This window comes from Vanellus vanellus (assembly GCF_965231255.1).
Source record: "Vanellus vanellus genome assembly, chromosome: 1".
NCBI lineage: Eukaryota > Metazoa > Chordata > Aves > Charadriiformes > Charadriidae > Vanellus > Vanellus vanellus.
The window spans coordinates 68,224,025-68,237,652 of NC_138905.1; the positions used below are offsets into that span (position 1 = coordinate 68,224,025).

At 51.4% G+C, this 13,628-nt stretch overlaps 1 protein-coding gene across 1 annotated transcript in view; it reads right to left on the bottom strand.

Annotated features, from left to right (window-relative positions):
- Positions 1-1,397: 1,397 nt before the first annotated feature.
- The window catches only part of LOC309682684 (sodium- and chloride-dependent GABA transporter 2), a 33,144-nt gene continuing 20,913 nt past the window's right edge, over positions 1,398-13,628 (bottom strand). The window contains exons 9-16 of the mRNA XM_082496797.1: positions 9,490-9,593; positions 6,502-6,626; positions 5,828-5,940; positions 5,543-5,680; positions 4,289-4,391; positions 3,531-3,631; positions 2,949-3,119; positions 1,398-1,894 (exon numbers count right to left, since the gene is read on the bottom strand). Coding sequence (XP_082352923.1) covers positions 1,775-1,894; positions 2,949-3,119; positions 3,531-3,631; positions 4,289-4,391; positions 5,543-5,680; positions 5,828-5,940; positions 6,502-6,626; positions 9,490-9,593 — 975 coding nt within the window. The 3' untranslated portion in view covers positions 1,398-1,774. The remainder of the gene's footprint in view (positions 1,895-2,948; positions 3,120-3,530; positions 3,632-4,288; positions 4,392-5,542; positions 5,681-5,827; positions 5,941-6,501; positions 6,627-9,489; positions 9,594-13,628) is intronic.

Sequence of the window (13,628 nt, forward strand, 5' to 3'; positions counted from 1 at the left end):
ATCAGTGGGCTTTCCCTCCTGGAGGTTAAATCTGCACTATCACAAACCCTTCCAGCAGCGATCCCCACAGTACTTGGTGGTCATCAGAGTTACACAGTCTCTATGAGTGAAAGCTCGTGACCCCTTCCCGTCATCGACCTGTCTCCCATCTCAGGTCACCAGGCTCCAACAACACTAAACTAGGGAAAACTGAGCCAAATAACTTGCCATTGTCTATAGGAGGCTAAACCAGTATGCTCCACAACTGGGGTCATGGTTCCCTGCGGGAAGCAGCTGTCTGCAGAGAAAACCTCAACAGGCAACCGGAGGAAAAATACCGGGGTCATCGTGACCCAGGGCAAAATATCTCCCCGGCCCTACGGCTAGTGAACAGGCAGCCACCGACCCTGCGACCAGAGCCAAACAGCCACCCAAGTTCGGAGCATCTTCCGAAGCGGGGGAGGCAGGAGAGGGGGTGTCCCGGCCCCTCTGCGGGGGTGCCCGCCGCCCCCAGCCCACCCCGCAGGGACCCCGGCGCCGCGCCGCGGCCGTAGGTGAAGCCCTGGGGCCACCTTGTGGCTAATGGCGTGGATTGCTTTAATTTGCGCCTTCCTCTCCCCGCGGCAGCAGAAGCCTCGGCCGTAGCGTGGTGCCCACTGGTGTCCGTGCGCGCTTCGGGAAGCCGAGCACCGCCGGCCGCTGGCTCAGCTCTGCCCGGGCTCCAGCTTCCCCAGGCTTTGCTGGGAGCCATCCAGCTTCCCGGGGTTACGCGTCCTCTGGCTGCCCTCCTCGGATGCTGGGGCTGAAGCACTTAAAACACAAGCTCTTTGATTATTTTTTTTTTTTTTTTTTTTACCCAAACAGCGTAGAAACGAGGGGCCCTGTTTGTTGACATAACACGCAGATATTGCTTTGAACATGCAGCCCTTCTTCCATAGGCAGAAAACCCAAAATGACCGGCTCTAGAGCACCTGGAAGGCAGTCAGCACACAAAAGAGACATAGACCTGCAGAGATGAGGGACAGTTTCCCATGATCCTTCACTTGTACGACGAAAATGCAAACCCACGCGCTTCTCTCAGGCCCCCGGAATAGCCCAGTGACTCATCAGCCAGATGACTCTCTTGGCTGGGAGTAGCAATGGCTCCAGCAGAAGGTGGCATTGCACTCTACACTTCACCTTGGTACCCCAGGCCTACCGCTTATGGGCGCCTCTGAACCTGTGTTCCCTGTATTCCTTCCTACCCTGACCAAGCTTCCTGTCCTCTGGCCACCCTCCCATACCCATGTGCCAGTGCAACAGAGATGCAGACCTGAACGCCCAGCACAGCTCTGCTAACACACACGTCCTAACTAGCATGCTGTGAGCAAGGGATGCTGGTAGATAAAACTGAGACAGAGCGGATCTAGAGGGGAAAAACAAGGATTTAATGAAATTAATGGAGAAGCTCCCAAAGTCCACACCAGAGCCACACCTCTGAGACTCTCTGACACCCTCCACTCCAGGATCAGTCCTTCCTTTCTGCCCACCAGAAGGCTGGGAATGCTCAGAAACACCAGTGCTTGATCTGCCCCTTCAGAGCCCTCTCCAGGGAGAGGATTAAGGTGCATTGCTAACTCCACACAGACCATCTCCGCAGCAGCCTCTTCCTCAGCCCTTCAAATCTTCCAGGGAAGGGAGCTCAGCCCAGAAATCCCTCTCTCCTCGGCGAGTGAAGAATCCTTGTGTTATCCAACAGGTGGTAAAGGCTGTATAGAAACCGTCCTGGGGGGAGGGAGGGAGAGCCATACTGGTCCTAGCAATGAGATTCGAGCTCTGTCAGCATCAGGAGGCCAGATCTGGTGGAGGGAAGGGGCTGTCCCGTGCCCGGCCTGGAAGGCAAGTCCTCAAGTGGGCAGGTGAGTTGGCGGAGCCTCTGGAAGGCAAAGGCAGGTATTGAACACAGCTGCAAGGACAAAAGGTGACCTGGGCCCTCCTGTTCCACGCACGGGTATCGTTCAGCCAGCCAGGTAGGGCTGCAGGTCTGGTCCCTAAACACCAGAGACATCCCAAATAAGGACAGTCAACACTTCAGAAACTGAGGGGATAAACTCATTTTTGAATCACTTGTCCCAAAACAAGCACTGAGCACATGAGAGACCTGAGACAAAGTAGGAAAGCTCTGTCCTCCATTTGTTCCAAGCCAGGACCAGAAAGCAGTCCAAAGAAAGATTGCTGCCCAAGTACCTCCAGGTCATCGCCTCCATCAGCACAGAGTGCAAAGAGAGAGCCTGTCTGGGCCAGCAAGTGCGTAAGGGGCTACCCTCTATGTCATGCAGTGTGCCCACTCCTCCCTGTCCCTGCTGGACACAGGACTAAGGGGCCCATTGCTGTCACAACCCAGTCCTGAGTACTTGCAGGAGGCAGAGAACGGGTGGGATCCTGGGGTATCAGGATGTCTGTGAAACTTCCAGTGAGCCATGGCAGGGATGGGATGCCTGTCTGGAGCAAAGTCCGCTCTGACAGGTCCCTGGCTCTCCCAAGGCACGTTCAGGGCAGCCAGCAATGGGTCACAGCAGCTCTTGGAGCTGGGCAGGCCCAGGCCACTGACACTGAGCTGCCCACAATGCTCGTGGGATCTGGAGCTTTCTCGGAGCAAGTCCCCACGCCTCAGTCAAGGGCAGCCTCCAAACTGACTCAAGGCACTGGAGATCATTTTTATCCTCTCCATCTAATGAACATTTTCCCTAATAGTGCTCACAAAGAGACAGAAGCAATAAACAAAGGGCACCAAGAGGCAACAGCCAGCTTGGAGCAGCCCTCCAGCCATGCAGAACTTAATAAAAACAACAATTGGTTATAGCAATGGACTTATTCAATCGATTTATTATAGGCTCCCTGCTAATTAGCCTGCAACACACAAATGATCCCCCTGCAAGGCTGGACTTCAACACAGAGCCCATGCCCTGATCCCAGAGCACCAGCCTCACCTCTTTGAGGGAGCCTTTGATGGTGGAGAGTTTGTAGACAATCCAGAGAGGGATGCACACCATGGAGGAGAGGGCCAGCAGCCAGCCCAGGGTGTCCCCCCACCATGGGTACACATACTTCTTGTTGTAGGTCAGCGGAGTGTATTTGATCAGGGAAAACAGGAAGGTTGCCTGGCAAGGTGGAAGAGACCAAGAGAAAAAGAGCAAGAAAATCAACACCATTAGCCAAGAGAGGTCTTCCTGGTGAATCCACACCTGCATAGTCTCATGGTAACAAAGAGCTCCCCAGGACAGCAACAGAGGAGACAGCAGGTCAAGGAAGTTTTGCTGGGACAGCAGCAAGAAGTTTGCCCCGCCAGCAGATGCTTCTATCACTGCTGAGCTGGGCCCCTGTTCCCCTTGTTTAGCCCCACACCTGGCCCCAAAAGCCACAAACATACACAACAGTCTCCCGATGTACAGGCCACATAACCCCCTGTACATACACAAATCCCTCTGTATATAGGTAAGTATCTGTATCTCAGAGGCACCCAGCTCTGCCCATCTCCCTCCCCACAGCTCCCACAGCCTGTGGGCTCTCACCATGCAAACTGCTGGGGTGATGAAAAGCCAACAGTATTTGATGATGGGCCATGGCCGGTAGCCGATCATATCTTCAATGTTATCATAGAAACGCTCAGCGCCTGCGGAAGAGGGGAAGGATGCCTCACTGCTACCAGGGAAGGAGGACTGCAGGGTCTGCATGTGCAGGGGAGGATGGTGAGTGGGGCCCTGCTTCACCACTGTTTGGGCGCTCCCCAGAAGAGGCGGCAGTAATTCAGCATAGCTGACAGCCCACTTGGGGAGCTCACCAGGAGTGTGGAGAGCTTCAGTCTTTGTCATGGACTAACATCCTCTTGCCTCCCAGAACAGTCTGATGGATCAGCAGGGCCAGCTCCTCAGCTGGCATCATTCATGCTAGGACTTAAACTGGGGTATTACACATCCCTTGTGAATGCCAAGGCTGAGAGAGGGTTCTCAAAAATGTTTGAGGGTCTCACACTCCTCTATACACAGGTTGAGAAAAGATTTCCCAGCTAGCTCCAAGTCTCCAAGGAAGGAGGGCCTCAAAAGCAGGATCACATAGGAACATGCTGGGGATATCTGCCAAGCAGATGCCCCAGGGCGTTGCTGTGAGGAAGCCTCTGCCAGCTGAGTCCACGGGCACCAGAGCAAGGGTTTAGAGGTCTGCCTTGCACTGCGAAGCGATTGCCAAGAGAAGCTATGGACCAGCATTTTTAGGATGGACCAAGCAAGAGCCTGAGAGGCCAGAGCTGGGGACCACCTTGGTTCATACTCACCATAGACCCAGGCGATGCAGAGAGTCTCGAAGATGGCCACAAAGAGCAGGCACATGCCACTGGCAGCATAGTAATCAAAGAGCTGGAAGACATACATCCCACCCTGGGAAGGGCCAAGCGGGCAGCAAGGCGAGGTGGGGAAGGAGAGAGGGGAGAGGAATCAGGCACAGGCAAAGAGCTCCAGCCAGAGCAGGAAACAAACTCAACATCTTCCCCAGGGTTGGAGGCACCTTCCTCTCTCTTGGGGCATGGTTTTAGCCAACAGCAAAGGCCATGTCCCTTGTGGTCAAGGAGTGATGGAGACATGCAGCCGCCCTGCTCACAGGAGGAGTCTCTGCGACCCCTCATTCCAGGGCAGGGCCTGGGAGGGCAAGTGACTGCCAGAGACTGTGGGGATATTTTAGGAGGAGGAAAAAACAGAGCAACTCTTGGAGCTGGAAGTGAAGATGGAACCCCCCCTTTTTGGAGACACAATAATCTAATTCACTTTAGCCCTCCCCCCCCCTCCTAATTTGCAGAGGGAAGTAGCTGTGCATGCAGTTTTGCACGCAGTTGCTGCTGTGGGCCCAGAGGCCCGCAGCCTGGCTGCTTCACCCCCCAGGTCTGCAGGGCTCTACAAAATGGGCCCACAAGGTTAGCCTAGGCACAGAGCTGCAGGTGCAACGTCGAAGGAGGCTTTTTCAAAATTATGCCCCAATGGAAACAGAAGATGCGAAGAGCAGCATGGCAGCATCGATCCCCACACACATACCGCTAGGAGGAGTTAAAGGTTTCAAACCAGAACAGTTTAACTCCCAGGCAATCGATCCCAACAAGGGGAATATATAGGAAATCAGTGTGATAGATACGGGGCGCACCAAATTTCCTTACACCAAGTGTTCATATAGCTCCATCCAGGAGGAAAGAGAAGGACAAAGGTGCTCCCTGCCACTGCGCAACAGGCTACAGCTGTAAAGGTTTGGCTCATGTAAAGATAAATCTATAACCAAAATATGGGCTGTCCAGAGCTCAAATAATCAGCCTTGGTGGGAGAAGTGTCAGGACTGTGACTGGGTCAAGGGGAGAGGGCTGGAAGGGAAAATGCAAATGCCACAGGGAGGGAAGGGCAGCCTCCTCCCAGCACTGTGCAGCGTTTTGGGGTCACCTGCAAGCTCTCAGCCCCACCGTGGACACCACCACCCACTACCCCCCACCCCCGCCAGGGAGGCACTCACACCCAGCAAGCATCACGCAGGCAGTCTGATCTCAAAATACCTCTGTGAGCATCACCAACCCGACCAGATAGGAGAGGACGGAGACCAGCAGGATGAGGGTCTCCCGGCGATTCTTCTTGCGGAAGATGGTGGGGTACATGTCCACAAGAGCTGTGACGAGGCTCTCCACACAGACAAACTACAAAGAACAGAGATCCCACCTCCGTCAGCCCACCCTGACTGGCTCCCCAGCCCCGTTGCCCCCACTTCAGCCAAGTTTAAGCCTGTCCCGAAGGGATGGTGGCTTTTTTCCTGGCAGGGAATTGCCCTGCACCTACACCTTTACCTGGCTGTCCAGTCCCAGCAAAACAACCATCAGGAAGAAGAAGCACGCCCAGAGCGGGGAGAAGGGCAGCATGACCACAGCCCGAGGGTAGGCGATGAATGCCAGGCCAGGCCCTGCAGGGAGAAGGGCTTTCAGAGCAGGCAGCAGCTGGGCACAGCTGATGCAGACCCACCTGAGGCAGCCACCCGACCAAGGCATAGCCTGAAGCCATAAAGCCTCTTGCCCCAGTTATACCAGCGCTGTGCATGAAACCCAGGCTCTTCAAGGAGTGGAGGAGTCCGGCAGGAAGGGAGGGAAAGGGGACACAGCAAGCTCCGGCTGCATCACCATCGCAAGGGCTGGGAGCCAGGGAAAGCCTCTGAGCCCAGGGGAGCACAGCACAAGCCTGGGTGTATGCCATGCAGGCACCTCACCCCCGCACCGAGAGACAGCAGCTGCCTACCCCTTATAGGTTTTGACCTCAAGACGTGGCCATTGCATCTTAATGTTTCATGAGTGTGCATTTGTTTCTCCCTGGTTTTTGGAGACAGAAAGCAGAGCTGCCCACCAGGATGGGAACCTGCAGCTGCAATATGGCTTGCCCCAGGGTGGGTATCCCATGGGTATGCTCCCCTTGCTGAGAGGGGCCAAATAGCACCACCCCCGCGGCCCCGTCCCACCGCAGCCCCACTCACCAGATTCAGCCACCTCAGCAATGGGCACACCCTGCTCCCCGGCCATGAAGCCCAGGATTGAGAAGATGGCAAAGCCGGCCACGAAGCTGGTGCCACTGTTGAGGAAGCAGAGGGCCACGCAGTCCCTGGGAGGAGGGAGCAAAGCATCAGCCAGGTAGGGGTCCAGGTATGACCCTCACCTCATGGCAGCCCCCTGGGGCAGCACCCTCTCTCCCACCCCAGCCAGTGTCCACGTCCACAGCAGGGCCTCTCTCCCAGCGCCCCCAGAGCTCAGCTCAGCTCAGCACCAGGAGGATGTCCCAGGGTAGACAACACAGCAGGATCTCCCCCAGGGAAAGCCTTCTCCAAGGACAGTGTAAAGATGCATTCCTCAACTAAGCTCATGAAATAGTCTTGCTACCTATCTAAATGCCTATTTTTTTTTCTTTTTTCCTCTCTCTCCTGGTCCCTCCTGTAGCAGAGAGTACCAGAGATTATTTTTGTCTGAGAAAGGGGCAGACTTTTTCCTTAATAGATTTCTCAGACCAGTTACAATCTTCTTGGTTCTCAGCACTACTAGATATCTCCTGGTCCTCACATTATGAGAAAAAGATGGCCAGAGCCATCCAATTTATTTTCTCTGATCTATTCCTTTTTGTCTCTGTTTCATCTCATTCTCATCCATCTATGCTTTAAACTAAGCATCTCTTATCTACCCAATTCCTTTTCACGCTCCAGTCTCCCTAGTCCTCTTGTGACTGCAACCCTGGGGACAACAATAACATTTGCAGCATCTTTCTGAGATATTCTGAACCGAACTGAACGCACCCCTTCTGGCATTTCATGGCCCTCTCTGACTTTATTAAATGCTACTCTGCAAATCCAGTGTGATTTTTTTGTATCAGTCTTTATGTATCTAGCAATCTGGGGGCTTCATGCTCCTCCCTGCATGTTAACTAAATCTATCCATGGTCTGCAACAATTTCTAGAGAGAAAGTATAGTTCATGCAGAGCCCCTACGCTGTACAAATACATTCCTTATTCCTTCCAAAGCACAGCTTTTTACATTGTCAAGGACTGCACAGCATCTAACACCATCAGTCTACCTTTGCACTTGGTTTCTAAGGCAGAAGAGACTGAAAGAGGCCTGCAGGATGAGTCCCTGTGAATCTCCTGGCTGGTAAGGAAGGTAATGCTCCACCAAGCTCAGCTAACCCAGTGGGGAGCCCACGCCAGGACCTCAATTCTGAAGTTGCTATAAACTGCCTGCTCTCCACTCAAATTATATTCTCAGACATTTTATACAAATTCCCATTTATTTCAAATAGTTTCTCTCCCTTCCCAATATTTCTCCCTCTTTCCCTTGGATGTATGCATGACAGGTCAAACCCTCCTTGGAAAAGCATGGGCTTGGAGGTGCTCTCCAGTCACCTGGCAGGTGGGAAGGAGTGTCATGGTGGAGGGTAACATGCAGGGAATGTCCAGAGCAAAGAGGTCTCTCCAGATTTTCACCTGAAAGGGAACCAGGGAGCCCTGATTGATATTCCTTACTGTCCCAAGAAATGAGAAATGGTCTATGCTGTTTGGTGCCATCTTGGACTGCTGCCATATGAACAATGCTTCCTCCTGCCCACATCCTTTTCTCTTCCAGGTCACCAAAGGTTACACCTGGCCTGAGATAACTGAGTGGGCTACCATGCTGGTGTCCCTCTGCCCTGTTAAAGCCTGGTTCTGTCTTCCTATGCAAACCAAGGCTATGGGGCATGGGACCAACTCATTAAAACTGGGTCCATGCCTGGGAACAGGCTGTTTGGAGGTTTGACCCCAAAACTAAGAACCGTTTCCCTAGCAAAGCCAAATAGCATAAATGGTCTGTGTGCAAACAGACATCTCTCCCCTTTCTGTAGCACTCCCAGCTGCAGTTACAGAAGTTCTTTACAACCTTGCTGCTAAGCAGCCCCTGTCATCATCTCCGTGTTACACATCTAGACTGGAGATGCAAAGGGCTAATACCCAAAGACATGCAGCAGGCCATAGACAGGTCCATTCTCTCTTATTTTCCTCCAGCTTTTTCTCTCAAAACTGCATCTGGGAGAAGGGACATGAAAAGGAAGAGGAGTCCCAGCCTAGGTGCTGTTGGAGAGGCATCTCTACAGCAGCAGAGAACTTCTAAAGTGAAGAGAGAGAAAGAAGCCAAGCAAGGACCATGAAGCTAGTGGTCTGCCTGGACCTTCCATGGCAACCACGATTTTGAATTTAAAAGATGGGGGAAGAACCCAGTGCCAGGAGCAAGACAGTCAGCAGAGAAAGGGAAGGGAGGTGAGTAGTTTTACCTAGAGGTGGCCTTTTCCACTTACACTAGCCTTTTACCCCTGGGGATGCAGCTCCAGATGCTGGATACATCTACAGCAAAATGAGTTTATTTTCACCTGACCACTTCGGCTTGACAGCCTCATTCTATCTGGCAACCTGGCCCATCTCTGTTCAAGGGCAGTCAGGCATGGGGAAACTATGCAAGAAACAGAAGTCATATCTGCAGGCTTATATGTAGACCATAGATAGCACATAGGAAGCCAACGCACTGACAAGACTCTAGGTCCAAATGAACCTAGGAAGGACAAATCACAAGGTGAAAGGACTCTGGTCTAGAGCCAGTAGATCTCACAGCTCTGCTTCCCCTGTGGCTACTCATGCACCCATGTAATAGGGGAGGTTGTGGTGTGGGCTGGGGCCACAAAGCTAGTGAAGAGGATCTGACTTTGATGGGTCTCAGCTGGTGTGGAAGAGGAGTTTTGTTATCCATGGCATGGACAGAAAGTTCCCTTGGGTAGAAAGCACAGAGAGCTGGATTTGGAGAGAAAACACCTGGAAAGAGTTTTCTTGCTCCCTGAGTAGAAACAGAAAACACGACACTTCAAAAGGCCAGTAGCCTCCAGCAGTTCACCAGCCTGTGTGCACTGATGTTCAGAGAAGGGAAGGCTCTAGGCAGCAGAGCCGTGCTCCAGTTACCTGTAGCAGTTGTTATGGTATTTGTTATAGCTGCCCAGAGCTGTCAGGCATCCCAGACAAATTGCATACGAAAAGAAGATTTGAGTGCCTGCATCCATCCAGACCTGCAAGGGAGATGCAAACACAGGTGAGAAGACAAGGCCAGCACAGAGCGCAGACACTGCACGGATGCAAAAAGGCAGAGCCCCAGGGGCTGCCATAACCAGCAGAAAGGCCAGTGATCAGGAGTTCATCAATACCCAGCATTTAGACAAGCCTTTTCTAGGGGCAGGTTATATACAGTGCCAGGAATTACAGTGCTCAGTGAGGCATCCAGGGAGTGCTAAGAGTGCCAAAGGGAAGGGATGCACCAAGACCCTTGAAAAAACACAGCACATACAGCTCTTCATCATAATTTCTTTCTTGCTTCGACAAATCTGCAGAACCCTGTGACTCTCCAGAGCCTCCCAGCAGCGACAGACCAAATGAACACTTTCCAAGAGAGCTGAAGGAGCCCTCTGCTAGCAGAGGAGGAGGACTTGATTTGGGCAAGCCTGGTCTCCCACTGGGTGGCAGAGGTACCTACAGCTTCTGGTGGTGGCCCTTCTCACCAAGACCTAATTTAAGGGCTCCAAAACTTAAAAGAAAGTTAACTGGGGAGGTGAGAAGTACTAGAAATATACAGAGTTGTTTGCAAGAGACTGCTCCTAACAGAAAACACAAGAACTCCGCTAGTCCCACGAGGCACCTTTGAACTCCACTTCGCTCTCACTGCCAATAACACGTCCCAGTGCTCCAAGGCTGACATTTGTCAATGCCAAATTTGATCTGAAAGCCTAGCTGTGTGCAGTCATCAGTGCAACCACCACCGCTGCCTTCTGCGGAGAACAGCAAAAGCAGGAATCAACAGTGAGAAATGAAGCAATGACAAAGATTATTAATTAAACCCTCTGTTTCCCAAGATCTTTCTTCCTAAGGGGTTTATAAAATAGAGATAAGACAATCATTCAACCAATGCTGAAGAGCAGCCACATTCTAGAGACAAAAGAAAAGCTAGCCAGGAAAGAAAGCAGAAGATATGTATTACTGGGACAACTTTAAGGAGAAAAGTCTCCATTTGGCAATACCCTCCTTCCCCAGAGTAGCAGTGCTGGTGAGCCCTCGGACAAACACCAGCCTTGCCCCAGTATCCCCTCTGAGAAGTCAATGGAAAGCACCACAGTGGTTTTGATGACTCCGAATTGCACCTGTACCTGTCAGCCAAGACCTCATGTCTTGAGGCAATGGTCAACTGGGCAGCACCTGCCCAACCGACCCTGTTGCTCAGACCACCCTCCCCAATGCACGGTTCTGCCTTTCCTCTTCCACACTGGCCAAAGAGCAATCGTGGTGAGAGGTTTTGTTTTGTATTTACCTCTTCTCCTTCCAAGGATGATGGGCCTTACAAAGGGATGTTACGATCCCATTAGCTGTGATTTTCTGGAGGAAATTCTGGTTTTAACTCAAGGGACACCTGAACAGAATGAATGCTCTCCCTGCCCACTGCTGCGACACCCAGCAGTGCAGTCCCCGTGGAGAGAAAGCAAAGCTCTGCTTGGGCTAGATTTGATGAAACTGCTCTCCCTGACCTGCAAGCAACTTCAGCCCCACCCCCTTCTCTTCAGTCTTTGAAAACACTCTTCACAATTTCACAGGGAGTCAGATCAAATCTCTGATTTATGGAATGGGAAGGGACAGAAGATGAAGTGGGACTGAGACAGCTAATTCTAGGCACTGGGATATTGAAAAAGTAATTGACCTCGGTGTATTTCACTCTTTTTGGAGGAGCTCCATGGAGAGGTGGGCTTAGAGAGCAGGGTGTTAGTTCATTTTTGCATTTCAAAAAGTTTAGAAAAAAAACAAAGCCCTTTTTATAATCGATTCCTAAAGCATCACTGTGCCTGTGGGCAGTAAGGACACAGCCTTCACTTTTCAGCTGCTTTTTAGGCACAGAAAGGCAATCAGGTAAACTGGACCAGCTGACACCTTTGCATCGATAATTTAAGCATCTTTGCAGAGACTGGGGTGAAATGTTTTGTTAGGTTTGCTTTTTATTTTGCTGTTCATTGCTAGAGCTCTGTTTTTTCATCAAATTCAAGCTCAAATCACACCCTCTTATGGGTTTTGGAGCCCCTGTCGTTCAATTTGTCAAGATAACAAGACCTTTGCCATCAAACTGCCTACCCAACGCTTGCCATAACATTAGACCCAGTTGACAAGTTTCAACCAGATTTAACAGTTGGTCGAAACCTCAAGGATATCAACTACTTACAAAGTTCACAACAGCCAGGGAATAGGAAAAAGACAGGAACTTAGTGTCCCCATTGAGCAGAAAGCTAAAGGGAGGAAGAGTCAACCAGTGTTAAATATCAGATAAATCACACAAGCAAGAGACAGGAGAAATATCCCAGGGGCAGGAAAAGAACCAGTGCTTTACCAGCCATGGTAGAAGCCAAATATCAAGACACCAAGCTTCATTAGCTCTGTGGCTTATGAAGTGGCTCATTTCTAAAACCCAGTGATACCCTTGACTGTGCAGCAGAGACCAGTGTGGGGTCTGTGTGCTCCCCGCTCCGTTGCCTGCTCTGCCCAACACAACACCCATGGGGGGCACACTGGGCTGTGCAGGAGCCCAGCCGCAAGGGGATGTCTTTAGGGAATACAGGACAGCATATACATTAGTATAGGCTCTCATTTGAAGCAAGGCAGCCTGTGGCTGAAACTGTAAATAAAGCTAAGCTTGGCTTCCACAGCTTATGATCCTACTTAGTCAGCATGACTGTGAGCACCGGCTTGGGCTGCATGCACTTTATTTCCCATTTTAAAAGGTTACTGTAGATCTTGGGCCAAAGACCAATCCACCTTTGTGTCCTTCCCAGCCCCCTGGCAGTTCCTGAATTGCTTGAGGGTCAATGGGCTGCAACAAGGCTGATGTCATGGGTGCTCATGATCCACTAGTGATGGATCTGAGCAGTGGCAGCAACTCCCAGGACTGCAGGATCACTGGGGGCGGAGGGGGGCCTCAGTCCATCTGTGGTCCCACCTTCTCCTCAAGCCCTTCATGAGAAGCACTGCTGCCCACCCTGCCCCGTGGGCTCACGGGGGCTGCACACACCACTCGCTTCAGAAAACAGCAACCCAAATCTTCCCTCCCCAACCTGCTGTCTGTGCTCATTTCTCTCCCTGCAGTGACTCAGAGGAATATTTTTTTCAGCCCTTCCAAGACCCCCTTTCCCTCCTGTGCTGCTGATCAACAGCCTCTCATTATTTTAATATTTCCACTCTGACTAAAGGGGCTCGCTGGGGTCAGGCAGGGCTCTCTTTCCCCTGCAGATAAAAGCGTGCTGCTGTTTTCTGGCCGCTGCTCCCAAAGAGACTGGTAAAGTTTATCCTGTTCAGCTTTCACTGGCACATTGGCAGCATGGGTATTTTGATTTGATTGTTGTCTGCAGTTTTCTAAGCCATTCAGTTTATTTAATTCATAATTCAATTTCCTTGAACATGTTGTTTACTCCAGCTTGTAATAACCTCCTACTCTCTGTTTTTAGCCAGAGCCTTCACACCTGAGCTGCAGTTATCCAAGATGGTTATGGCCTATAAAAGGACATATTCCTTCACCCCTTAATTTTCTCAGCAATATTTGCTTTATTACACGTACTGGAATTTAATAGCCCCCTGTACTGAAACAGATCCTTCCTTAGGAAGATCTCAAAGCACTTAAAAATAACAGTAAAGACCATTTGTGAGCAAAATGTTATTGAACCCCAGTGTACATCATACATCAGATACAGGTGTCATGCTGAGAAGCGCAAAACTATCCCCATCAGCAAGGAGACATGATACAGCACGAAGTGGGTACATGCTGCATGGAGGGCCACACTCGGTGTAATGCAGAGCAGAGAGCAAAGACCATCCAGGTCTTGAGCTCCAGTTCAACCACCATTTCTTTCACACCCAGCATCACAGCTCACCGCTCAGCCCGTGGCACTGGCACTGCCCACCAGCCACCCGCTTCGCCATGCAAACACATCACTTCAGCCCAGCCTTAGAAGGGGAGATCTCGATTCCTAAGATTCCACCTCAAGATGGCCAGGGCACCATTTCCAGATTATTGCTTTACC